General features: G+C 47.2%; 1 protein-coding gene across 3 annotated transcripts in view; it reads left to right on the top strand.

Annotated features, from left to right (window-relative positions):
- LOC119965150 (sideroflexin-1) overlaps positions 1 to 25,049 on the top strand; it is a 132,643-nt gene extending 107,594 nt beyond the window's left edge. For all 3 annotated transcript variants that reach the window (XM_038795498.1, XM_038795496.1, XM_038795497.1), the window contains one exon: positions 24,030 to 25,049. In XM_038795498.1, the coding sequence (XP_038651426.1) occupies positions 24,030 to 24,126 (97 nt within the window). In that variant the 3' untranslated portion in view covers positions 24,127 to 25,049. The remainder of the gene's footprint in view (positions 1 to 24,029) is intronic.
- Positions 25,050 to 25,593: the final 544 nt, after the last annotated feature.

Below are 25,593 nucleotides of genomic sequence, written 5' to 3' on the forward strand. Positions count from 1 at the left end.
TTTTGCATTGCTGATAAGTTTTAAAAGCAGAAATAATCCATTTCATCCTGTAGTTTTAAGTCACGTTCCAAGCCTGTGCAAGTGCCAGGTTTGCAATCCCAATGCTCTGCTGAATTAGAACTCTTTCACTATTCAATGTAATAAATTATTGTCTGTGTTTAAAATAGCAGGTGTTCCTTTCTGTGACACATGCCACACCAGTCTCATTTTTAAAAAGTCACACTATTAGAACACCTGGTGAACTGTTGAACTGAATAGGTCAGGGCATGAAAATTAATGTTTATTGTCTGATCACAGAAGTTATGCATCCCTTAGAATGGCGCCCTGTTTCATCTTTTTCAAAATTCTGGTAGACATCATCAAATCATTAATTTACAGAATCATTAATTATCCATCTTAATAATATGGCTAAATCACAACTGACAAGTATGGAACAAATTGGACAATGGAACAAATTGAACAATGGACCAATAAATGGTGTGTTGTCATAAATGCTAAAAAGACCAAGTCAATAACTGTCCAGGGAAAGATTGACCACATTAACCTTTATTTTTGAATGGATAGATAGAAGCTTCTGGTGTTTCAAATATTCTGATACGGTGTGATAGTGTAGTGGTTATGTTACCAGATTCGTGATCCAGAGGTACACCATGGCAATAAGAAATTGAATTCAATTAATTTGGTCATTTGTGGGATGGTACCAAAACAAACAGCCAAGTTGTTGAAACTTTTGGACTTCCGGTGGCGTGATCTAAGGGGACCATGTGCGTGAGGTGGCTCCCGCTGGAAAGCTGATCTTTTTGCCCTTTTTTCTGGCACCACGGACCTTATACTTCTCAGGGACGTTTGTAATTTAGTGGAATAGAGTTTTCCCTTCTCTGAGATGCCAAGGAGAGACAAGCCAAGAAGAATTCAAGCCAAAATCCGGCGACTGATTCCAAAGCCTCTTGGGGATCATCTGGAAATAAGATGGCGAGAGCGGATCCTTCCACTCCAACCACTTGACAAACAACCGAGGCTCTCCCAGCATTTTTGCAAACGAGCTAGATAAACACCGACAAAGCTTGGTGGTGGATCTTAAAGGTCAATTGAAGAGGCCTTTGTCCCCATTCATTTGGCTCTTGAAAACGCAAAGAAGACCGTCGAAGATCATGGAACTACAATTAAAGCATGAAGGCAACATTATAAGATCACCATGACCGGATCTCTCTGGAGGCCGATATTACTAAGATGGTTGAGAGCAAAAAGTCATTAAAAACTGAATGACCTGAAGAATAGGTCCAAGAGTCAGAGCATTCATAATGTGAGGTTGGCGAAGCCTTGATCTGGAGATCCGCCTCTTGCGGTGATTGTAAGGTTTCATAGTTTTAAAGAAAAGGAGCAAGTTCTTAAATGGGCAAGGGAACATCGTGACCTCAAGTGGAAAGACCACTCCATTAGGCTGTACCAAGAAATGAGTGCGGATCTAGCAAAAGAGAAGAGTTGCTTTTAACGGAGGGAAAACCATCTTGTGTAAGAATGGAGTCAGGTTCAGAATGGTCTATCCAGCTCGCCTTCGAGTGACTGTTGGGAAAAGAGACCACTTTTTTTTTTAACAGACAATTTTATTGAGGTATTTTTGGCATTATAAACAGTAACAATATACATTAGTGTGCAGATACCAATTACAAAAAACAGTGCAAATAACAATACCACTCTCGCAGATATACCCGCCTATTCTTCCCCCCCTACTCTACACTATTCTACCCCCGCTGCTGACGATTAGCTCCCCGTGAAGAAGTCGATGAATGGTTGCCACTTCCGGGCAAACCCTGATAGTGATCCTCGTAAGGCGAACTTGATTTTTTTCCAAGCCGAGGAAGCTTGCCATGTCCGACAGCCATACTTCGGTCTTTGGGGGCTTTGAGTCCCTCCAGGCCAACAGTATTAGTCGCCGGGCTATCAGGGAAGCAAAGGCCACAACGTTGGCCTCTATCCCCTCCTGTACTCCCGGGTCTTCCGACACCCCAAAATCGCCACCTCTGGACTCATCGCTACCCTTGTTTTCAGTACCTGGGATATGACGTCCGCAAATCTCTGCCAGTATCCCCTGAGTTTTGGACACGCCCAGAACATATGGACATGGTTCGCTGGTCCTCCCCCACATCTAGCACACTTGTCCTCCAGCCCAAAGAATTTGCTCATCCGGGCCACCGTCATGCGGGCCCGGTGAACCACCTTGAACTGAATCAGACCGAGCCTGGCACATGTTGCGGTTCCATTTACCCTCCTCAGAGCGTCTGCCCATATGCCTCCCTCCAACTCCCCACCAAGCTCCTCCTCCCACTTAAGTTTCAGTTCCTCGGTCCCTGTGTCCTCCGCTCCCATAAGCTCCTTATAAATATCTGAGACTCTCCCCACTCCTACCTCACCCCTGGAAATCACCCTGTCCTGGATCCCCCTTGGTGGAAGGCGTGGAAAGGACGGGACCTGTCTACGTACGAAATCCCGCACCTGAAAGTACCGAAAGTCAGTCCCCTTCGCCAGCCCGAACTTCTCCTCCAGCGCCCTCATGTTTGCGAAGCTCCCTTCCAGGAACAAGTCGCCCATCCTTCCCACCCCCGCCCTCCGCCACGCTCGAAACCCGCCATCCATCCTCCCCGGGACAAATTGGTGGTTGTCACATATTGGGGACCAGACCGACGCTCCCACTTCCCCCGCATGCTTCCTCCATTGGCCCCAAATCCGCAAAGCCGCCACCACTACAGGGCTGGTGGAGTACCTGGCCAGCGGGAACGGCAGGGGATCCGTGACCAGGGCTGCCAAGCTGGTGCCCCTGCACGAAGCAGCCTCCACCCGCTCCCAAACCGACCCCGTACCCACCATCCATTTGCTTATCATGGCTATGTTAGCCGCCCAGTAGTAGTTGCTGAGGTTCGGCAACGCCAGCCCCCCCTCGCTACGGTTCCGTTCCAGCATCCCCCTCTTTACCTGCGGGGACTTCCCCGCCCAAACAAATCCCAGGATGATTTTATTGATTCTTTTAAAGAAGGATGCGGAATGTAAATAGGGAGACACTGAAAAATAAACAGGAATCTCGGGAGGATCATCATCTTCACCGTCTGTACTCTCCCCGCTAGTGACAGCGGGAGTGCATCCCACCTCCGAAACTCGCTCCTCATTTGCTCCACCAGCCTGGACAAGTTCAACCTATGCATCTTACCCCAGTCGCGCGCCACTTGTATCCCTAGATACCTAAAACTTTCCCCAACCAGCCTAAATGGTAGCTCCCTCAACCTATTCTCCTGACCCCTCACCTGCACCACAAACATCTCGCTTTTTGCCATGTTCAATTTGTAGCCCGAAAACCGGCCAAACTCCCCTAGGATTTCCATAATCCCTGCCGCTGGATCTGACATATACAAAAGCAGGTCGTCCGCGTAGAGCGAGACCTTGTGTTCTATCCCCCCCCCCGACCATTCCCTTCCATCCCCATGCCACTCTCGGAGCAATTGCCAGCGGTTCTATGGCCAACGCAAACAGCAGTGGAGAGAGGGGGCATCCCTGTCTTGTCATGCGGTGCAGTCTAAAATACTCAGATGTCGTCCTGTTCGTCCTTACACTAGCCTCCGGGGCCTGATATAGCAGTTTAACCCAGTCCACAAAGCCCTCTCCAAACCCAAACCGTCACAGCACCTCCTATAAATAGTCCCACTCCACCCGGTCAAAAGCCTTTTTGGCATCCATTGTCACCACGACCTCCACCTCTCTGCCCTCCAGGGGGATCATAATCACATTGAGTAGCCTGCTTAGATTGGCTACTAGCTGCCTGCCCTTAACAAACCCCGTTTGGTCCTCCACAATCACGTCCGGTACGGAGTCTTCGATTCTGGACGCCAGGATCTTGGCCAGCAGTTTAGCGTCCACATTAATCAGGGAGATTGGCCTATAGGACCCACAGACCTCCGGATCCTTATCCCGTTTTAATATCAGCGAGATGGTGGCTTGCGACATCATCGGGGGTGACACCCCATTGTCCCTCGCCTTGTTAAACACCCTAACCAGCACCGGCCCCAGTATACCCGCAATTTTTTTGTAGAACTCCACTGGATACCCATCCGGCCCCGGGGCTTTACCCGACTGCATGGCCTTCAGGCCCCCCATTACTTCTTCAGCTCTAATCGGGGCCCCCAGCCCCTCTACCGTCCCTCTGCTCACCTTTGGGAAGGTCAGCCCATCTAAGAAGTGCCTCATCCCCTCCGGCCCTGTTGGGGGTTCCGAGGTATACAGCTTACTGTAAAAGTCCCTGAATACCCGGTTCCCTGCCCCGTCCACTATCATCCCTATCTGCCTGGCCGCCTCCCTCTTCCTAAGTTGCTGTGCAAGCATTCTGCTGGCTTTCTCCCCATACTCGTACACCGCGCCCCTGGCCTTTCTGAGTTTCTCTACGGCCTTCCCAGTGGTTAGCGCTCCCAGCTCCGCCTGCAGTCTCCGTCGTTCCCTAAGTAGCTCTGCCCTCGGGGAGTCCGAGTATTCCCTATCCGTCCGTGTCATCTCCTGCACCAGTCTGTCCATCTCTGCCCTATCCGTTCTGTCCCTATGGGCTCGGATTGAGATCAGTTCCCCTCTCACAACCGCCTTCAGCGCCTCCCAGAGCACCGCTGCTGAGACGTCCCCTGTATTGTTGACCGGCAGGTAGTCCTGCATGCATTTCCCCACTCTCTCACACACCGTCTCCTCTGCCAACAATCCCACCTCTAACCTCCATTGTGGGCGCTGATAACTTTCTTTGCAGACCAGCAGGTCGACCTAATGTGGAGCATGGTCCGAAATAGTGATCGCCGAGTATTCAGTATCCCTCACCCCCTCCAAAAAGTCTCTACTCATAATAAAGAAGTCAATACGAGAATAAACCTTGTGAACATGTGAATAGAACGAGAACTCCTTCCCCGTCGGCCGGCTGATTCTCTAGGGATCTACCCCCCCCCCCCCCCCCCCCATTTGTTCCATGAACCCTCCCAGTTCTCATGCCATTGCCGGGACCCTGCCCGCTCTGGAGCACGACCGGCTGGGGCCGAGGACTGTATTAAAGTCCCCACCCATAATCAACTTGTGCGAATCCAAGTCGGGGATTTTCTCCAGCAGCCTTTTGATGAAATCTACATCATCCCAGTTTGGAGCGTAAACATTCAGTAGGACCACCTTCACCCCCTCAAGCTTACCCCGGACCATGAGAAATCTACCGCCCCCATCCGCAACTGTGCTGTCCGCCTCAAACTTAACCCGTTTGTTAATCATGATCGCGACCCCTCTGTCTTAGCGTCAAGCCCCGAATGGAAGACCTGGCTAACCCAGCCCTTCCGTAATCTAAACTGGTCCGTCACCCTCAAATGTGTCTCCTGCAGTAACATTACATCCTCCTTCAGAGCCCGTAAGTGCGCGAACACACTGATGTACCATCAATCGGACGCGAGACACGATGAAGATCCAAACTGTGGCTTCAATCAGCTAGTTGTTAGCCCGGTGGTCGACTACAGAGAAAGGCCGACCGCCGGGAAACCTGGGTACTTATACCCCGCCTCGGAGGCAGGGTCTACTTGCCTCTCGACCAATTGGTGAGCAGTCACATGACTAGTCCCAGCCAATCAGATGAGAGGCACATGACCAGCCAGAGCCAATGGGAAACCAATGCTCTGCACCAATGGCAGTGCTCCCACTCATATCACCACACACATGTGTCCTCTTGACCGACCCGTTTAATCCTCTAACATTCCAGGTGATCAGCCTGGTTGGAGGGCATCCTGCCCCCCCCCCCCCCCCCCCCCCAACGCCGATCAGCCATCCCCCTTCTTGGGTCCACCCCCTGCCCATGTGCCGCGCCTCCCCTGGTCTGCCAGGGGAGCTCTCACCCCGACCCCTTCCCTGTTATCTGGTTCAGAACCCTCCCTCGTCAGCACTGGTGTGGCATTTTAAGAAAATAAGGTTTTGTTTTAGGTGCTCTTTCGAAGGACCGGTGCAGACTCAATGGGCCGGATGGCCTCCTGCACTGTAAATTCTATGATTTTCCAGTTGGGAATCTCCCTGCTAACAAAGGGGTTAGTTAACTGGACGGTCGAGGGTTTTCTGCACCACCTAACAGTATTTTTAAAAAACGAGCTTAGTGCTTGTGTTTCGTTAACTGTAGGTTTTTGGATAAGGTATTGTTTGTCACTGTTTCAATATGTCTTGTTTGGGGTTGGTGGCATTTTGGTGTTATTTTGCTGAAGGTTTCTGATGGATTTCCTTTGTCAGGTCATCTGACTTGCTTGGTGGCCATCTTGGGTGCATCTTTTTACTTTATCTTTTCAATGTCCCTTGTTTGATATCTCTCTTTGGGAATGGCTGACTCCGTATTAAGGGGTGGTGGGAGATCTCCAATCCATTTGTTACCTGGAATGTTGAGGGTTTGAATGGCCCAGTAAAACGGTCAAGGGCATTCACTCATCTTAGCCTCAACTCTAGTGTTGTTTACTTGCAGGAAATCTACTTGCGTGTCAAGGATCAGACCAGGTTACGCAAGGGTTGGGATGGGCAGGTTTTTCACTCCAAGGCCAGGGATACCACAATTTTAATTAATAAGAAAGTTCAGTTCTGCTCTCAGATTATAACTGACCCCAATAATCGATATATTATTGTTTGTGGCTCCCTATCGAACACTCCAATCGTCATGGTCTATGTTTATGCTCCTAACTGTGATAGCATGAATTTTCTCAACTCTCTTAGCTTCTCTCCCCAACCTTGACTCGCACCAGATGATTTTAGGAGGCGACTTGAACTGTGTTTTGGACCCTAAATGGATGGTTCCAAACCTAAATCTCTTGACTTATCCGGCATGGCCAGAATTTTTTGTCGTCTTTTGTGGCACAGATGGGGGTGGGGGGCAGGGTGGATCCCTGGTACTTTTCACACCCGACCGATAGGGATTTTTTCTTTTTTTCGCATATCCATCATGCGTATTCCCGCATTTATTTTTTTAACTTTTGGTAGGGCTCTCCTCCCTTCGGTAGTGGCTGCTCAGTACTCGGCACATTATTTCTGACCATGCTCCACATTTTGTTGATCTATTGTTGGGTCTGGGCCTGCCCAACTCCCTCCCTGGAGATTAGATACTACTCTGCTAGCAGATAAAAAAAATTGCAAGTGTTTGTCTACCTCCAAAAGTATTCAATTAAATTAATCAAGTTTGACTCAATCTCTCCCTCCACGCTATTGGAGGGCCTGAGGATATCCTTCGGAGAGAAATTATTTCTTGTACAGCGTACATGCTGAGGACTATGAAGTTAGAACAGCAGAGGCTAGTGTATTCCATCCTGGAGGTGGATCAGCAATACTCGCTCGATCAGAGCTACTTGCAAACAGGAAAACAATTACAGACTGAGTTTGAGCTACTGTCCATTAACAAGGCTGTACATCAGTTACAGCGCCCCAGGGGTACATGTTTGAGCACGGGGAGGAGGCCAGTCATGATTTGGGCCTTTCCTCCCAAGTATAATTTGAGGATCAAACAGGCTTCGTGAAGGGCCAACAATTATCAGCCAATATACGTCACCGTTTCCAATTAAGGGACAATTTAGCGCAGCCAATTCACCTACCATGTACATCATTTTGGGTTGTGGGGTGAGACCCTCGCAGACATGGGGACAATGTGCAAACTCCACAAATACAGTGACCTGGGGCCGGGATCGAGCCCAGGTCCTTGGTGCTGTGTGCTATCAGTGCTAACCACTGTGCCACTGTGCTGCCCTTTACATCACCTTTTAAACATAATTCTTTCCCCCTCCCCAGACCCGAGTCTGAGGTGATAGTATCTCTGGATTCAGAAAAAGCATTTGATAGGTTGGAATGGGAATATTTATTTGGGATTCTTGGGAGATTTAGATTCAGCCATACACTTGCCTCGTGGATTCACTTGTTATATAATGCCCCTTCTGCCAGCTTTATCACAAACACTGTATACTCTGATTACCTGACCACTTTTGTTTGCCTTGGCAATAGAGCCGCTCTTTATATCATGGGCAGCACGGTAGCATGGTGGTTAGCATAAATGCTTCACAGCTCCAGGGTCCCAGGTTCGGTTCCCGGCTGGGTCACTGTCTGTGCGGAGTCTGCACGTCCTCCACGTGTGTGCGTGGGTTTCCTCCGGGTGCTCTGGTTTCCTCCCACAGTCCAAAGATGTGCGGGTTAGGTGGATTGGCCATGATAAATTGCCCGTAGTGTCCTTAAAAAAGTACGGTTGGGTTACGGGTATAGGGTGGATATGTGGGGTTGAGTAGGGTGATAATTGCTCAGCACAACATCGAGGGCCGAAGGGCCTGTTCTGTGCTGTACTGTTCTATGTTCTATCATTGAGGGCCTATAGTCAATGCAGAGGTATTTGTCCTGATGGGTTGGAGCATCGGGTTTTGTTTCATGCGAATGATCTACTCATGTTATGGACCCAACTCGCTCCTTGGATGGGATAATGAAGACGTTTAATACCCCAGGTTCCTTCTCTGGTTATAAACTGAATCTAGGCAAGAGTTGACCCTGGAGTACAGAGGACACATTTGACTAAGGCAAGGATGAGTGAGTTTTTTCCAAATGCGGAGGACAGATGTGACCGTTGTTCACTTGCCCCAGCTAACCATACACATGTTTTGGTCCTACCCCAAACTTCCCAGTTTCTGGGCTTCCATTTTTAGCACTATATTGGATTTCTCCAGTTGAATTGAATTCCATGTCCATTGGTTGCCAAATTTGGGGTTTCTGATTCACTGGCATTTCACTGTGGGGTAGGGCAGATGTTGTCGCCTTTGCCTCACTGATAGCCAGGAGGCAAATATTGCTTGGTTGGAGGTCTCCCATTCTGCCCAGTGCCTCTGTCTGATTGGGCGATTTAATGTCGTTAGAGAAAATTAAATACACCTTCAGGGGGTCAGTGGGAAAGTTCTACCTGAGATGGCAAACATTTATCTCCTTTTTTAAGTTTCTAGACACCGTCCGCTGTTAGGGCTTCAGTTATAGTGTTTAAGTTTAATTGTGTGTTTTAGATTTGCTTGTAATTTTTGAATTTGTTGGATTATTGTTATTTTGTTATTATGTAAAACTTCAATAAACAAACCTTTAAAAAATGTTGTTGAAATTTTTTACTTTTGCTCGTTGTGTTCTCTCTTTAATTGGCTCTGTTTATGGCGGTTAATATGGTCGCCTTCCTTAATTCTAATTACGTTTGCTCATGAGTCGCCAGGTATCTTTCGATACCGCCACAAGGTTCAAAACCAAATACTCGCTACACCAGTTAGTAAGTTCAAAATCAATACTCATTTATTAACACACACAGTCAAATATACTCATGCACAAAACTCTACCAACTAAACCATCACTACTACTAAAGCCTATACTTAGCTTCGGGCACCCACTCAGTCAGAGGAACAATGGCCGTTGTCCGGTTCTGAGGCTGCTGGGGTTGAGCTGGTACGGAATAACAGTTAACAGCGTCTGTCTCGTAGCGTGCGTTGATTTTGGACTTACCTGTACTGGTGCAGCTGCTAGGCAGGTCTCTCCTCGCTGAGAGCCAAGGTCAAGAGAGTGATTCTCTCTTGGGGGATCTTTCTTGTACCCAAAAGGGGCTGCGCGTGCTTTTGGGCGGGCCTTGAACTTGGTCCCAATTAATTGGTCCGCATCTTGATCATCGGTATCGATTTCCTCCAATAAAGGGGTGGGTGCCCTGATTGCTGGGCTTGTCCTATGTGGCCGTTGGCCTGCTTTGTTCTAGTCTCCTCTGGCGCCGGGGTGTCTGCCTTAGTATCTTTTACCTAAATGTTACTCTTTTGTCCCCGGAGATGGCTCATTGGTATGGTAATGGCTTTGCAGTATCGCTCTTGTCTGGGAGCTACAGCTCCAATCAACAGACAAACCTTGCACCTGCTTGCTTTTTCAATATTGTCCATTTTCCCTGCATTCTTTGCAAAGTGTCCATTTTGTAATCGGGACGTGGCCATCCCAGATGGCTACACTCCCTCCTTGTGATCCTCAATGCGAAGCGTGAAGGATCACATTACCGCATCGTCTTCGTTCTCAGACCAAGCGGGGCACCCATAAGCAGGCTCTACACTGCTCTATCCTATGAAACACAGTTTTACCTAAAATCATTTTAAATACATACATTATTATAAAACTCTACGGGGCGCTATGACATTCGGGCATGCATTACAAAAACCAAAAAACTGGAACCTCTAACTATCCTCAATAAATTATCCTCACTCAAACAATCCAAAAATAATCTATAACATCTTAAACTGTACAAATAGCAGCACACAAATTTCTCTGGCTTGGCAGTTAAGCACAGAGTTTACATTTCTTTATTGAACAAACAAACCACAAAGAAAAACGGATGCACTTTAATTCATGTCAAGGGGTTTGGGGGTTTGGTGAAGTCTGAAAATAGGGGACCTAAACGTGTATACCGGGGTGCGAGAGCGGTTGGCTCTCCTTTGCCATTTCCTGATTCTAAGTGTCTGCACGACACTGCAAAGTATCGCCAGTACTAAGAGGGCTTCTACTACGTACGAAAGTAAATACCAGGTGATAAACTTATCACACCAGGTGAGGGTATTGTTAACTTCGGGGTTCTGTGTATTGCAGGGGTGGGAATCATTGACGGCTTGTGTGGTAGGGGTCAGGGGTGTAGCGTCTGGGTACAATCGAAGGGATCCCGCTAAGATCCAGGTGAAGAAGATGGAAGTCATCTTCATCTTTCCTGTTCTCGGTCTTCTTTCTCTTCCTCTTGGTTCCTGAGTTTCCGGAGTCCTGTCAATACAAGCATAATATCTGTTATTATCTTGCTTAAGATCTCGTGTGTCTGTCTGTCCTTTATTACCAATTACCCTTTATAATTGGTCACCATCTGTGACTCCTTCATTTTTTTTTAACCGAATATATGGACAAAACATCCGAGAAAAATGCTGACACAGTGCGAGCCGTTTCGCAGCCTGTGCGATTTACCATCCCAATGTTTGAGGATGTAAATAGCATATGAAGAGTATCCTAAGGGTCGCCGTAAAACAAACAAAAACATTTTCAAGCTAAAAGTTGGAAAATGGGGTGAGTATGGGCCGCGGCGGGTAAGAAATGGATGGAATCACTGGGTAGGATGGTGATCAGTGCCGTTTGTGCTCTACCCGAGCGTAGCTGACCAGAGGGGGGTCCCCAGGCAGGGTGAGGATCAGTGCCATTTCTCCACTGCCTGAGCAACCGGCACGAACGGGTAAGAATGTGGTTGTCGTGGGGGTTGTAGTTATGCATCTTCTCTCTCGAAGCAGAAGAGCAGTTATGAACTGTTGTCTGTGGGCAAAATTTTACCTCTAAATAGGTTTCTGTGAACAAACTAGTCCCAACGGTTGTCTGTGGACAAACTTATTCCATTAAATGCCAGGGGGCATTAAAGGAGTGGTGTCGTGGGGCCGTGAAAATGTGCAAATTTAAAACCAACATTTAACATCAACACTAACGAACAAACCTACAACAAACATGGTGCAGGTTCCATCAGAAAGGACACCGTATCTCTCCATCGGTTCCTTTTTACCATCATCTGGACACCTCATTGCTCAATAACGAACAGAGTCGTAAAGGGATTCGTTTGGTGGGAGTCAGACTCTATGTCATCATCTTTTCCCAGCTGCCATACTCTTGACTGGAGTAATTTTGCTAAAGCTGCTTGGGGCGAATTGGGGTCCATCTCATCATTCCGGATGAGCCTGAACGAATTGTCTCGGTGCCAGAATCCTGTGTCGAGGTTGGAGATACTGGGGTTTAATCCGTAATCGTCGGGCGGTGGGTCTGGGTCAGGGGCTTTGATGTACGTGATTTCGAAGGGGTCACTGGAATCATGCTCTGAGTCGCTGGGAGTGGGGCTTGGTACAGGGGGATAATCATAACATGGTGTGCTGTGGCTGTCGTCATCGCTATCATTGTCACTGCTGGTTGTAGGAAGGGAGAGGCGGGGTTGTGCCTCTGGGGGTGGAGTTGAAGTTGTGTCTGAGGACGGGCTGGACTGGCTGGGGGAGGGTAGGAATGCGTCATCTGTGGGTGGGGCGTGATCGTCTGTTGCTGCAAGCAAGATGTAGTGTGTATGGTTATTCTGCGAGCCATAAGCCTTGAGCTGGTTTATGTGAAACTACGTAGACTTGCCATTGGGATATGTAATCTTGTATACCGAGGGGCTGACTTTGTCTGAGATGGAGTACGGTCCGGTGAATTTAGGGGAAAGGAATGAACTGGGATTGTATAGGGAGAGCATCACTTGCTGCCCTACTGCAAACTCAGTGGCGTGTACTGTTTTGTCGAAACAAGCATTGCTCTGTTTCCTCCGTGTCCCAAGTCTCACAGCTGCTGCGAGTTGGGCTGCCTTTATATTCTCAATTAGCTGCTGTACAGCATTTTCATGTATGAGGGCTGTGACTGCGGGGCTGGCCAAATCCAGTCATAGTAAATACTCTGTCCCTTTTCGTGGGGCGTCCGGTCATGAGAGTGTGGGGGGTGTATCCTGTGGACGTGGATACCGTGTTCTGTAAAAACATTAAAGCAAATGGGAGAACTGAACCCCAGGTGCTGTTATTCTGCTGCACCATTTTCCTGAGGGTGGCTTTTAGTGTCCTGTTCATCCTCTCTACAATACCACTTGACTGGGGGTGGTCTAATGCCGAAAATTGTGAGTACGTTTTTCATTACGCATCCTGTAAAATGGGAGCTTTCATCAGACTCTATACTGCGGGGGAGTCCCCATCTTGTGAAGATGTGTGTTAGGATTTTAGCCGTATTCGTTCTTGATGGAAAAGCTTCCACCCATTTTGTGAAGGTGTCGATGACCACCAAGACATACTTATATCCATTTCTGCAAGGGGTTAGGGGTACAATGTAATCTCTCTGCAGATTTGTCCAAGGGCCATTAGCGGGGCGGGTATGACTAAGTTGAGCCTTTTTTGCATATCTGTACGGATTGTTCTGGGCACAGAACAAGCAATTCTCAATGTACTGGGTTACTTCGGCTTTTAAATCAGGCCACCAGCAGAGCGGTCTGAGGTGGGCTAAGGTGGGTTCAATGCCTTGGTGTCCATGATTGGCATGGAACTGACAAAATGATCTGGTTCCTGCCCTGGCTGGGAACTACATAAATGCCTTCTTTCAGAATCACACCGTCATGTGTGGTTATTGCATTTTTAAACTTATCATACAGGGCTGGGAAGGTTCCCTTTAAAACTTCCCTGAGTTTCTCATCTTCTTTCTGTGCTTTCACTAGATCCTGAATGTTGGTCTGTGAGACCTGAACTGCGTGTACTGGGGTGCTTTCCGGGCGGTTCCAAAAATAACCAAGCCTGGAACCTGCCTTCGCTAGGGCATCTGCTTTAGCGTTACCAGGGGGGGGAAGAACGATGATGACCGCGAACCTTAATGATGCCATATTTTCTATCTTTCGCTGTCTCTAAGATATGTCGGAGTAATGGGGCTGAGGGTAGGGGTTTTCCGTTTGCGGAAACAAAGCTTCTCATTTCCCACAGGGGTAGGAATTTTGTTAAACTATTACAGACATACAAGCTGTCCGAATAGATGTCTGCTGGGGTCGGGAACGAGTTGGGATGATCTACGATATACGCGATTGCTGCCAGTTCTGCTGCCTACGAGCCTAAATGTCCTGGCAACTTTACTGAAATCTCATCTAGGGGCGCGTCCTCTATATAAATGCCGTAACCGGTGATTCTCTTTCCATTTAAAACTGTGAAGGAACCATCTACATAAATTTACAGAGGTGCGCACGTGTCTGTGGGCTGGAGTCTCTGGGGTGTACTTCCTGCTTTCCTGGGAGGTGTCTTAGGTCTAAATGGGCCTGTGTTGTGTTTTGTGGTGATGATCTCGCACTCATGAGGGTTGCCTGCATACTGCAAATTATCGGCAATGAAGGTGTGGGTCTTGGTTCTTTTTACTGTAATGTCCCGTCTCTGTAAAAGAAGGGTCCAACGGGCTGCGTGGATTTGGCTGACTGCCGTCTTTAAGTCGGCCGTCTAACAATAGCTGTGTTGGGGTGTGTTCAGTGAGGATGGTGATGGGGTTTAGTCCTGTAATGTATGCCAAGTACTGTACAGCCCAAAAAACTGCGAGCAGGTGCATTTCACCGGCAGAAAATCCTTGCTCGACAGGATCTAAAACGGGTGAGACGTATGCTACGGGGCGTAATCGGTCATGGCGTTCCTGGAGGAGCACGGCCGAAAGGGTTCAGTCGGTGCTTGCTACTTCGATAGCGTACAGGAAAGTGGATCTGGGACTTGTAGGGCGGGAGCTGTGCTGAGTGCTCTTTTTAAAACATCCACAACATCCGTATGCTGTGGAAGCCATTCCCAAGGTGCCTACTTCTTGAGAAGTTCAGATAGAGACGCTGCTTTAGTAGCAAAACCGTCGATATGGTTTCGGCAGTAGCCAACCAGTCCAAGAAATGACCAGAGGGCTGAGACATTGTGGGGAAGGGGCAATTTGACGATCGAGTCAATTCTCTTCTGCTCGATCGCGCGTTTACCATGAGTGATTACTGTACCCAAATAAATCACTTTTTCTTTCAAATCTGGGCCTTCTTGGGGTTGACATTACATCCAATGTCTTTCAGGAGTCCTAGGAGTTCGGCGAGAAGCGAAATGTGCTCTCCCTTTTGTGTCTGTTTGTCGTAGCAAGTCATCTACATACTGGACCAGACAATCGGGGTGGGAAAATTTTGCTAATCCATTTGCCAGCTGTCGGTGGAAAATGGAGGGGGAGTTGTGGAAGCCTTGTTGTAGGCACGTCCACGCATATTGTTGCCCCTTGAATGTGAAGGCGAATTTGTACCGGCACGCTTTATTTCATAGAATTTACAGTGCAGAAGGAGGCCATTCGGCCCATCGAGTCTGCACCGGCTCTTGGAAAGAGCACCCTATCCAAGCCCATACCTCCACCCTATTCCCATAACCCAGTAACCCCACCTAACACTGAGGGCAATTTGGACCCTGAGGGCAATTTAGCCTGGCCAATTCACCTAACCTGCACATCTTTGGACTGTGGGAGGAAACCGGAGCACCCGGAGGAAACCCATGCACACACTGGGAGAACGTGCAGACTCCGCACAGACAGTGACCCAAGCCGGGAATCGAACCTGGGACCCTTGAGCTGTGAAGCATTTGTGCTAACCACTATGCTACCGTGCTGCCCTGAATCCAATGGAATGGACCAAAAGCCGTTGCTAATGTTCAAAACCGAAAAATGTTTTGACTGGATTCCCTGTTTGAGCATGGTCCCAGGACTCGTGGCTACGGTGGGGGCTGCTGCTGGGGTTACTTTGTTCAGTTTCCGGTAATCAATGGTCAGTCGCCATGATCCATCCGGTTTCCTGACGGGCCAAATGGGTGCATTGTTTGTGGAGGCTACTGATCTGAGTACGCCTTGGTCAAGTAAATTCTCTATTACCTTTGAGATTTCTCCCTCTGCTTCCTGGGGAAATCCATACTGCTTCTGGGGTCGGGAGCACAGAGCCAGCCAATTTGCCGCAGTTGTGCTTGTGCTGTGCAAATGCTGCTTTGTGTTCCTGCAGGACTGCCCTAACCTGTTTGGCTGGACTAATGGTTCAAGGGTTGAACCAGAAGTCTCCTCCTGAGCTAATCCTGTTCTCATACTCTCCAACTGTGAGCGTGGCGGGGCCTCATGCTGCCTTTGCCATTTTCCAAACACGCTTGTTTACCAGATCAAAAGAAAGGTTGTGGGAGCTCATAAAATCGATCCCTAGGATATGTTCAGCTGGCTGGGGCAGATCAACCAAAACTACGGGGTGCTTAGTTGTAATGTTACCTATTTGTATCGCTACAGGGACTGTGATGTGTCCCTGTTGTAAATGACCTGTAAAGCTGCTGAGTGTGATGGTGTCTGTTGTGGGCCACCGGACCTGTCCCAAAGGGTGTCGTAAACCCAAGTTGGGGAGGCCGAACACCGTCAGTCGGTGCCGTTCATGTCTCCGTTGTCTGAATGGGCGCTAATGGTATGGATTGGCTTTGTCCTATTCCTATTTAGGGTGCCTGTCTGTTGGACTCTCTGCTGCTTTTGTGGTGTGTTGCACTCTCGTGTAAAGTGTCCTAACTGTCCACAATTGTAACATTCTTGGGATTTGGGCGGTGGTGGGCTGTTCCTGCCCTCATTTACCCATGCGGGGTTCTGGTGCACTGTAACTGGATTCATAGCTTCCTGCTCTTCATCTGGTCTTACAAATGAGGTTTTGCCTTGGACTGATTGCTCCCAAGCGCGGGACAACCTTTTCAAACCCCATTTTTCATTGTGGGCCTCGTCTGAGGGGTCATAATTTGCGCAGGCTCGCTGTCCTGCCTTTGCCGCATGAGAGTCCAGGATTCAAGTCCATTTGGCCATATTATCTGCGGACAAATGGGCACGGGCTAACTCTCCAAAAACTGCTGTGAAGTGAATCCACAAGCGTCCAGCAAATACTGTGGGGTGCTCTGTTTTCTTTTGCCTACACTTGTTTGGGCCTTCTATCGGGTCTCCTCTGTTATAGCCGATCGCATCTAGGACCACTGTGTGCATCTCTGTTACGGTGCCTCCTCCTACATTCTGTGGGTCGGGATGGGCTGCCACAACTGAAGGGTCGAGGCTTAAAACAGTGAGCTTTACCTGCTATTTCTCGTCCAGGCCGTACATGGTGGCCTACTGTTTAACTCTAGCGAAAAACTGGTGGGGGTCTGATGTGGGAATGAACGGTGTAAATATTCCATACACGTCCCATAATTGGGTTACGGCTTAACAGGATTGTATAAAGGAAATTGGCGTCTCCTTCTGCTGCGGCCCTGCGGTGTGTGGTTACAGGGTTCATGGGGGTATGTTCTGCCTGTTCAGTCGGGGGTTGGGGTGCTCTCCTTTTCTGGGGCTTTTCCTGCTACATGTTCCAAGCACGTATCTATGGGCAGTTTCATTAAATTCCTGCCAATCGGGGCCGTTCTTCTGATCTAACTGGGGTCCAAATGTACTTTGAAACCCATTTTGAACGGAAAGCAGAGAGTGCAATTCTGCAATTTGCTTCCGGCACTTTGCGTGGTCTACGGAGCTCTGCCTTTGTTCCGTCATGGAAATGTGGAGCGCTCGTAGGGCTGCTTTTAAATCATTGCACTGTTTCTGCAATTTCTCAACTTGTTGCCCGGCTCTTGTCTTACCAAGTTGCATGTCCTGGTAGGCCTTATCGTATTGGGTTTGGAAATTACTCAAATGCGCAAGACGAGACTGGTGTGCCCTCTTGGCATCATCCACCTCTCAGTCCCTCGCTGGTAACTTCTCTCTCAAATCCTTATTCTCCTTCTCAACTTCGCTCACATCTACCTCACAATTTCTATCTCTCTCCTCAATCTCTCTACGGAGCATCCTAACGACCGCCTCTGTGCCTTGCAATTGTGCCAAGCAGGACACGATTGCCATCGGCTTGCGAGCTTTCCCTAAGCTGCTCTTGTGGATCTCAGACAGGTTCTCCCACCAAGTATGTCCTATACTCCCGGGACCTATTTCGTCATTGGCGCAGCATTCACTCCAAATGGGCCATCCTTTCCCTTTGAGATATTTTCTGATCTCATCTTCCCATACGGGACACTGTCCTACTCCACTGGTCGCTGCGACCTCGAATTCCTGGGGGTTCATAAGGCGTTTCATTGCCATCTTCTGTATCTAGGTTCTCTACTGAATTTGGAACAGGGGGTGATAAAGTGGTGATGTAAACATGGGTACGGCTTACGCTATTTTCCGGCCTACAAAACTCCCGACGGTTTTACGCAACAAAATCTCTCAGGTTTACCTTATATCCCTGTTAGTACACATGCATTAACACACTTCCGAATCTCGGAGGCTTGATCAGTATTGTTCTTATGCTTGTGGTTTTTAGTTTCTAATTGGATTCTCAATTCAAATTTGGGTTCTCTCGGAGTGGTTAGGCACTTCTAAATCTAGTCCCGGCGGAGTCGCCAGTAAATGTTGCTCGTTATGTTCTCTCTTTAATTGGCTCTGTTTATGGCGGTTAATATGGTCGCCTTCCTTAATTCTAATTACGTTTGCTCAAGAGTCAAAGACTCGATACACCAGTTAGTAAGTTCGAAATCAATGCTCATTTATTTACACACACAGTCAAATATACTCATGCACAAACTCCACCAACTAAACTATCACTACTACTAATGAAATGAAAATGACATGAAAATCGCTTATTGTCACGAGTAGGCTTCAAATGAAGTTACTGTGAAAAGCCCCTAGTCGCCACATTCCGGCACCTGTTCGGGGAGGCTGTTACTTAGCCTATACTTAGCTTCGGGCGCCCACTCAGTCAGAGGAACAATGGCCGTTGTCCGGTTCTGAGGCTGCTGGGGTTGAGCTGGTACGGAATAGCAGTTAAGAGCATCTGTCTCGTAGCGTGCGTTGACTTTGGACTTGCTTTTTCTGGTTCAGCTGCTAGGCAGGTGGCTCCTCACTGAGAGCCAAGGCCAAGAGAGTGATGCTCTCTTGGGGGATCGTTCTTATACCCAAAAGGTGCTTTGCGCGCTTTTGGGCGGGTCTTGAACTTGGTCCCAATTAATTGGACCGCATCTTGATCATCTGTATCGATTTCCTCCAATAAAGGGGTGGGTGCCCTGATTGCTGTGCATGTCCTAGGTGGCCGTTGGCCTGCTTTGTTCTAGTCTCCTCTGAGCCGGGGTGTCTGCCTTAGTATCGTTTACCTAAATGTTACTCTTTTGTCCCCGGAGATGGCTCATTAGTATGTTAATGGTTTTGCAGTATTGGTCTTGTCTGGGAGCTACAGCTCCAATCAACAGACAAACCTTGCACCTGCTTGCTTTCTCAGTATTGTCCATTTTCCCTGCATTCTTTACAAAGTGTCCATTTTGTAATCGGGACATGGCCATCCCAGATGGCTACATTACCAATGGGAACTTGCCAACCATACCAGATCCCGCCTACTTATCACTTCTGACTTGCTTGACATGACTAATTTGTGGCAATGATGCCCTACCCTTTTCATCTTAATAAGCAGTCTTTTCTCCATATCCGTTGCTTCCCACGTACATATTTCCTACAGAAACACTTCAATTAATTTTCCATTAGTAGCCTTATAGGGACAGGGCATTCCATATACAGTCCCTTGTGTGAAGAAATTTTCCAACATTCACTTTTGTTCAAGTTCAACTTTGGGGAGGTGCTCTGGGGACATGGGTTCAAATCCTGCCACCGCAGCTTGTGGAATTTAAATTCAAAGCTAGGATATAAAGCTAGTCTTAGTAGTGGAGGCTATGACAATTATCACCGATTGTTATGAAAACTCATGCAGTTCATTAATATTCTTTAGGGAAGGCAATCAGCCATCACTACCCGTTCTGGTCTACATGTGACTCCAGACTTTCAGAAGCATGGTTGACTTGCTGCTCTCTGATATGGCCCAGCCAGCCACTTAGTTAATAATTAGGAATGAGCAGCAAATGCTGACTTTGACTTTGAATAAAACTGACTTGGCTCATATTGCTACATTACAGTAGTGATACTTGAACAATGTTTGGGACAGCCTGAGATATTGAAAATGTGCTTTACAAATGCAAGATCTTTCTTTGTAAGCTAAGATGATGTACAGATGTTCTAGATTACCTCATTGGAGAGATGAATCATTCCCTATTTTATCCTGTAACTTTATACTTCATGATGTTATGCATTTCTATTGGACCACCATTGCAATATTTGCCATGCAATAATACGTTATCAAATTTGGCAACGCCCCCACCCCATCCCATTCCAAAAAAGCTGACAGCACTCGCCCACAAACCCTGAGCTCAACCCATTGACCTTCCTGAAAAAAGACTTGGGGACAAAGATAAGGATGTTCTGAAACATGAACAGAAACCTAGGCAGCACTGTCATTTTAACTGCCTGTGCCAGCCCAGCCAGCAGCAGCAGCAACACGTCCCATCTCTTAAAATCCGCCTTCATCCTTTCCACTAATCGGGCCAATTCAGCTGGACCCAGCTCCACGTCACCTGAATACCAAGGTACCTAAAACTCGTTCCCATCACCCTGAATGGAAACTCCCCAACCTCCTTTCATGCGCTCTGTCATTAATCGGGAACATCTTGGGCTGGATTCTCCATTCCCTGATGCCAAAATTGCGTTTGGCGACAGGGCGGAGAATCCGTTTTGGCTACGAAATCGGGAACATCGCTGGTTTTTCAATTTTCCGTACCCTGAAAATCGGGAGTACATCACACCAAGTATCCACCGCCTCAGACCATTGCCTGAGGGCATCCCTGCGATGCTCCGTTGCCAACCATCCAAATTCCCAATGGCATGGCTTACGTGTGCTTGCACCTCGCGTGGCGGTTGCAGACTCAGTCCGGGGCCACCACAGTCGGAGTACGGTCGATCGGCGGGCAGGGGGAGCTTCATTCGGGGCTGGGGGCAATCTGGGCAGCGGTCAGGGGCACGCAAGCGGCCGATGCGGGGCACTACTTCGGCGGTCCAGGTCTGCGGGCTGAGTCCGCCATGGAGCACAGTGCGACTGCTGCAGGCCGCCGCTGTGCGCATGTGTGGCCTCTGAACGGGAAGTGCTGGGGCCTGTATCGGCAGCTAGAGCTGCGAGCTCTACGCCTGATCCCTGCTCGCCCCAGCAAAACGGGGAATAGGTGGCCTTGACACCAGTTTTCCTTGCTTAAGACCACTGTTTTCACAACGGCCTTCACATAGTCTCAAAATCGAAGAATCCAGCCCCTTATTCTTTCCCATCTTCAACTTGGAACCTGAAAACCGAGCAAATTCCCGAAGATCTCCACAAACTCCCCCAATGTTGTCCAACGGGTCCGAAAAACAAAAGAACAAGTCATCCGTATCCAGCGAGACCCTATTTTCGGCAACTCTTCCCCCCCAACGCAATCCCTCTCCAGTCCATCAACGTCCGTAGCGCCATGCCAATGCCAAGGCGAACAGCATCAGGGAGAACGGGCACCCTTGCCTTGTCGTGCGGTGAGGCCCAAATTACCATGAACTCACTTGGTTCGTCCACACACACTCGCCACTTTCGTGTTATACAGCAGCCTGACCCAAACTACAAACCCCTGCCCAAACCTCATTTAAATTTGAATTGTGCAGCACCTCCAACAGGTATGCCCATTCCACTTGGTCCTTCTCCGCGTCCATCCCCACAACCTCCTGCCCCCTCAAAGGCATCATAATCATATTATGTAACCTCCATACATTCACCGAAAGCTGCATTCCTTTCGGAAAACCCCAACCAGTGTGTGTTCAAATCTGGAATATTCTCCAATACTCGACTCAGATCATCCCAATTCGGGGCATAAACGTTTACCAACATCACCAGCATCCCCTCCAGTTTCCCACTGACCACCACATATCTACCCCCAGATCGGCTACATTGCTCCCCCGTCGCAAAAAAGGCACACTCACCATCATTGCTCCCCGTCGCATTGCCCACCCCATCAAAGCTCCTCTCCATGCCCTCACACTCCTCCCAGTCCATGGCCTCTCATAAAGTCCGTTGATTCCTCTGGCGGGTCAAAATGAAACTCCTGTTTCTGATGGATCATCCAGGGTACAAAACCCCAAACTTCAGCCCCTTTTTGAAGCGGGCAGCCTTTATCTGGTTGAATCCGCTCTCCTCTCCCCCAACTCTGCACCCAGGCATTGGTAGACCCCCAGCTCACTCCCTTCCCAGGTTCATCTCCTGGTCTGCCTCACCATTTCAAAATCTTTACTTTGTCCAAGAGCACCACCGTCGCCCTCGGCAGCTCTCCCACTTGCAGCTTCCTCCTCACCCCCTGATCCACCTCGAGGGGCTGATCAAAGGTCCCTCCCCCATCAACTGCTCCAGCATCCTCGCTGCATACTTGCCGGCCTCTGCTCCCTCAGGCATCCCGACGATCCTCAAGTTTTGTCTCCTGCAGCAATTCTCCGGGTCCTCCAATTTCTCTCCCAACCACTTCTGGCTGTCCAAGACCATCCCCAACTCTGACTCCAAATAGGCCATTCACTCCTTCTGCTCCCCTACTGTCGCCTTCTCTGAATCACCTGGCCCTGAGCCTCCAATCTCTGCCCACTCTCTCTATCCTGTCGGAACTCTGAGCAGCTCCACCACCTCAGCCAGGTCTTCCGAAACCACCTTCTTCTGCTGCTGGAATTTTCTGTTCAAAATCTCCACCAGCTGCTTTGTCGACTACTGGGTTAGATTGTATCCTTTGTTCCTATTATTGTATCCAAAGAATACTACCTGAAACACTAAGCTGTATTTGTCATTGTGTACATTTAATATAAATTAAACAAGTGGGTGGTACAGAGAGTCGAGATAATTGGGTCTTTTTCTGGATTGCAAGACGTAACCAGTGGGGTGCCACAGGATTCGGCCCTTGGACCCCAGCTATTTACAATCTATATTAATGACTTGGATGCAGGGATAGAAGGAACTATAGCCAAATGCGCAGATGACACAAAAATAGGTGGGACAGTAAGTTGCAATGAGGAAATAAGAACCATACAAATGGATATAGATAGGTTAGGAGAGTGGGCCAAAATGTGGCAGATGGAGTTTAACGTGGGTAAGTGTGAGATCCTGCATTTTGGTCTAAAAAATGGAAAGGCAACTTATTATCTAAATGGAGAGAGACTTTGGGGTTCTCCGATGCAGAGAGATCTGGTTGTCCTTGTGCATGAGTCACGGAAAACAAGCATTCAGGTGCAGCAGATAATAAGGAAAACAAATGGAATGTTGGCATTAATAGCAAAAGGAATTGCGTATAAAGGTAAGGAAGTGTTGTTGCAACTATACGAGGCATTGGTAAGATCGCACCTGGAGTATTGTGCACAGTTTGGTCTCCCTATTTGAGGAAAGATGTAGTGACATTGGAGACAGTTCAGAGGAGGTTCACTAGATTGATTCCAGAGATGAGGGGTTTATTGTATGAGGAGAGATGGAACAGTTCAGGCCTATATGCTCTAGAGTTTAGAAAAATGAGAGGAGATCACGTTGAGGATGTTATGCTCGGGAGGTTAAATTGCCTACTCCCGCTCCTAGGTCATGTGTTCTAGGGAGGAGATGCTCTGGCTGATTTCGCAATCCAGCTCTTGGCCTGTAACATTGTAAGTAGCTGATGAGGAACATATCATGGTAACTCAGTGGTTAGAAATGTTGCTTCACAGCGCCAGGTTCGATTCCCGGTTTGCGTCACTGTCCGTGCGGAGTCTGCACGTTATCCCCGTGTCTGTGGGTTTCCTCCGGGTGCTCCGGTTTTCTCCCACAAGTCCCGAAAGATGTGCTGCTAGGTGAATTAGGCATTCTGAATTCTCCCTCTGTGAACCCAAACAGGTGCCGACTCGGGGCTTTTCACAGTAACTTCATTACAGTGTTAATGTAAGCCTACTTGTGACAATAAAGATTATAGAAGATTGGCCTAATTCTGCTCCTATATCTTATGAACTTGTATTGTTTTGAAATGTTATACTTTCCTCCAAGGTGATTATCCTATGCAAAGCTGGATATTCTCTCCTTTGTCCCTATACTTGTATACAGTGTGAACAGCCAGCAACCTGTCACCAATTCCTGAGACACCACTTGGCTGGCACTTCAAAGTCTACTGCAATGCTCAAGTCAGGTGTGTAATGGAATGGTCGCCATACTCCTGGATAGGTGCAGCCACAATGTTTAAGCATACTATGCAGGACAGAGCCATTTGTTTGATTGGTACCCCTGCTAATAAATGAATATTTCCCTCTGCCATCACAGGGGTAGCAGTAATGTAGGTCCACAGAATGCACCACAGTGACTTCGTTTTCATTTAGGATGTAACATATAACCAAATCATAGTGTAGAATCATTGTATAAACTTGAATAAAAATTATGTACCTAAATTTCCATTCTCATTTGGCCAATTCATGGGAGATTATATTTGCCTGAACTGTTTTGAGATGCCTTTGTTTAATTTTTACAGTTCTATGTCTGTGAACCGTCTTGAGCATGATATCCAGGCCAAAGTTCGAGAGACCAGTCCTGGGGTGGAATATGTTTACTTCAACAAAGGATTGTGAAAGCACAAAATAACTGAAGATAAACACCAAGCAATCCAATTTGTAGTGAGTTTGGTGTGCCAAAATTTAAGAACTGTTTTTCTTTGTCTTAACCCATTTGTACTTTTTTCAATAAGCTAATTTAATTACTTAAAATTACTAATCTAAATTAATTCTAATTGATATTAGATTCGGATGTTGTAAAAAAGAAAGGCAACAGTTTGTGCTGTCTGCATTTATGTGGTCTGTTTCTAACATAACTTAATACCATTACCAATGTGAACCTTGTCAGTTAACTGACTCAGCACAAAACATCACCATGAATCAAATGTGTGTTTACTACATTCCACCTTATTACAGTTTTTCGTACTGTGTTTACAATTATTTGCTAATTAGAATAGAACAGAAAATAAATCTTGTGACTGTGTTGAGTATCATGTAAACATAATTGTATTGGAGAGTTAGCTTAAACATTTAAATTTGAATTGTGTAGCAAGGTAATGGGTGAAAGCATCAGAAGGTAATTCTCCATTCGATAAATTGTATGTTTTGTGGACTTTGGCAATTGAATAATGTTTAAGCTCCAGATTGGGAATAAAGGACAGCGTATCTAGATATGTGAGCTATTAAATACTTGAAACAATGCAGTATTGATACCTGTGATCAGAAGGTGATAATGGTTTTAAAATTTATAATCTCAATGACAATTGTGCAATAAAACTACAGTGTTGCTCTATAAGCACATTCTTAAAGATAATTTGCATTCCTAGATATTTAATGCCTTTAGTACTTATAAAATGAAATCATGAATATAGGAATACAATACAGTTTTAATAGGAAAGTATTGGTATATTGTCTTGCAAGTGTTTCAATCAATGGAAGTGTATTATTTTGATGAAACTGGAAAATAAAACCCAAATAAAGTCAAACTTCAAGATAAGATAGTTTCTGTATTTTGGATATTCTAATAATTGCCTCAATATAACTTGGCTCAAAGAATAATAGATCTTGTTTTTACAAAGAAGAATGTGTTGTCATTGAAGGCAAGTGTAACACAGTATACACCATTAATTTTCCATGAAATTGAATTACTACAGTTGTCTATGTCAAAACCTGTGCTTGCAAATGAATTCAATACTGTTAAGTAACCAATTTGCTCTGCTACATTACCCTTCTATATTCGATCTACAGCAGCCATCCGTTTGCTTGACTACTAGAACGCAGTACATTTTATGTGGAGCAAACCTGCTACAGGAGAGTCACTGCATTTAGTATTATTTTCCTAAAACCAATGCTGTTACTCTACACGAAAATCTTTAATAGAAAGTGTACAGCAAATTGTATCTTCCTTGGTTGGCGAACTGTCAAAAACAATTAGGTTGAAATGAATCTTGCGTGGTGATGCAAAACAGGCGATAGCCAATAAACTGCCTCTTTTACACCCTGCCTGGTTATGTTTTCCATTGGAGACTTTTAACAGAAGATTGA

Source organism: Scyliorhinus canicula, chromosome 4, assembly GCF_902713615.1.
Source record: "Scyliorhinus canicula chromosome 4, sScyCan1.1, whole genome shotgun sequence".
NCBI lineage: Eukaryota > Metazoa > Chordata > Chondrichthyes > Carcharhiniformes > Scyliorhinidae > Scyliorhinus > Scyliorhinus canicula.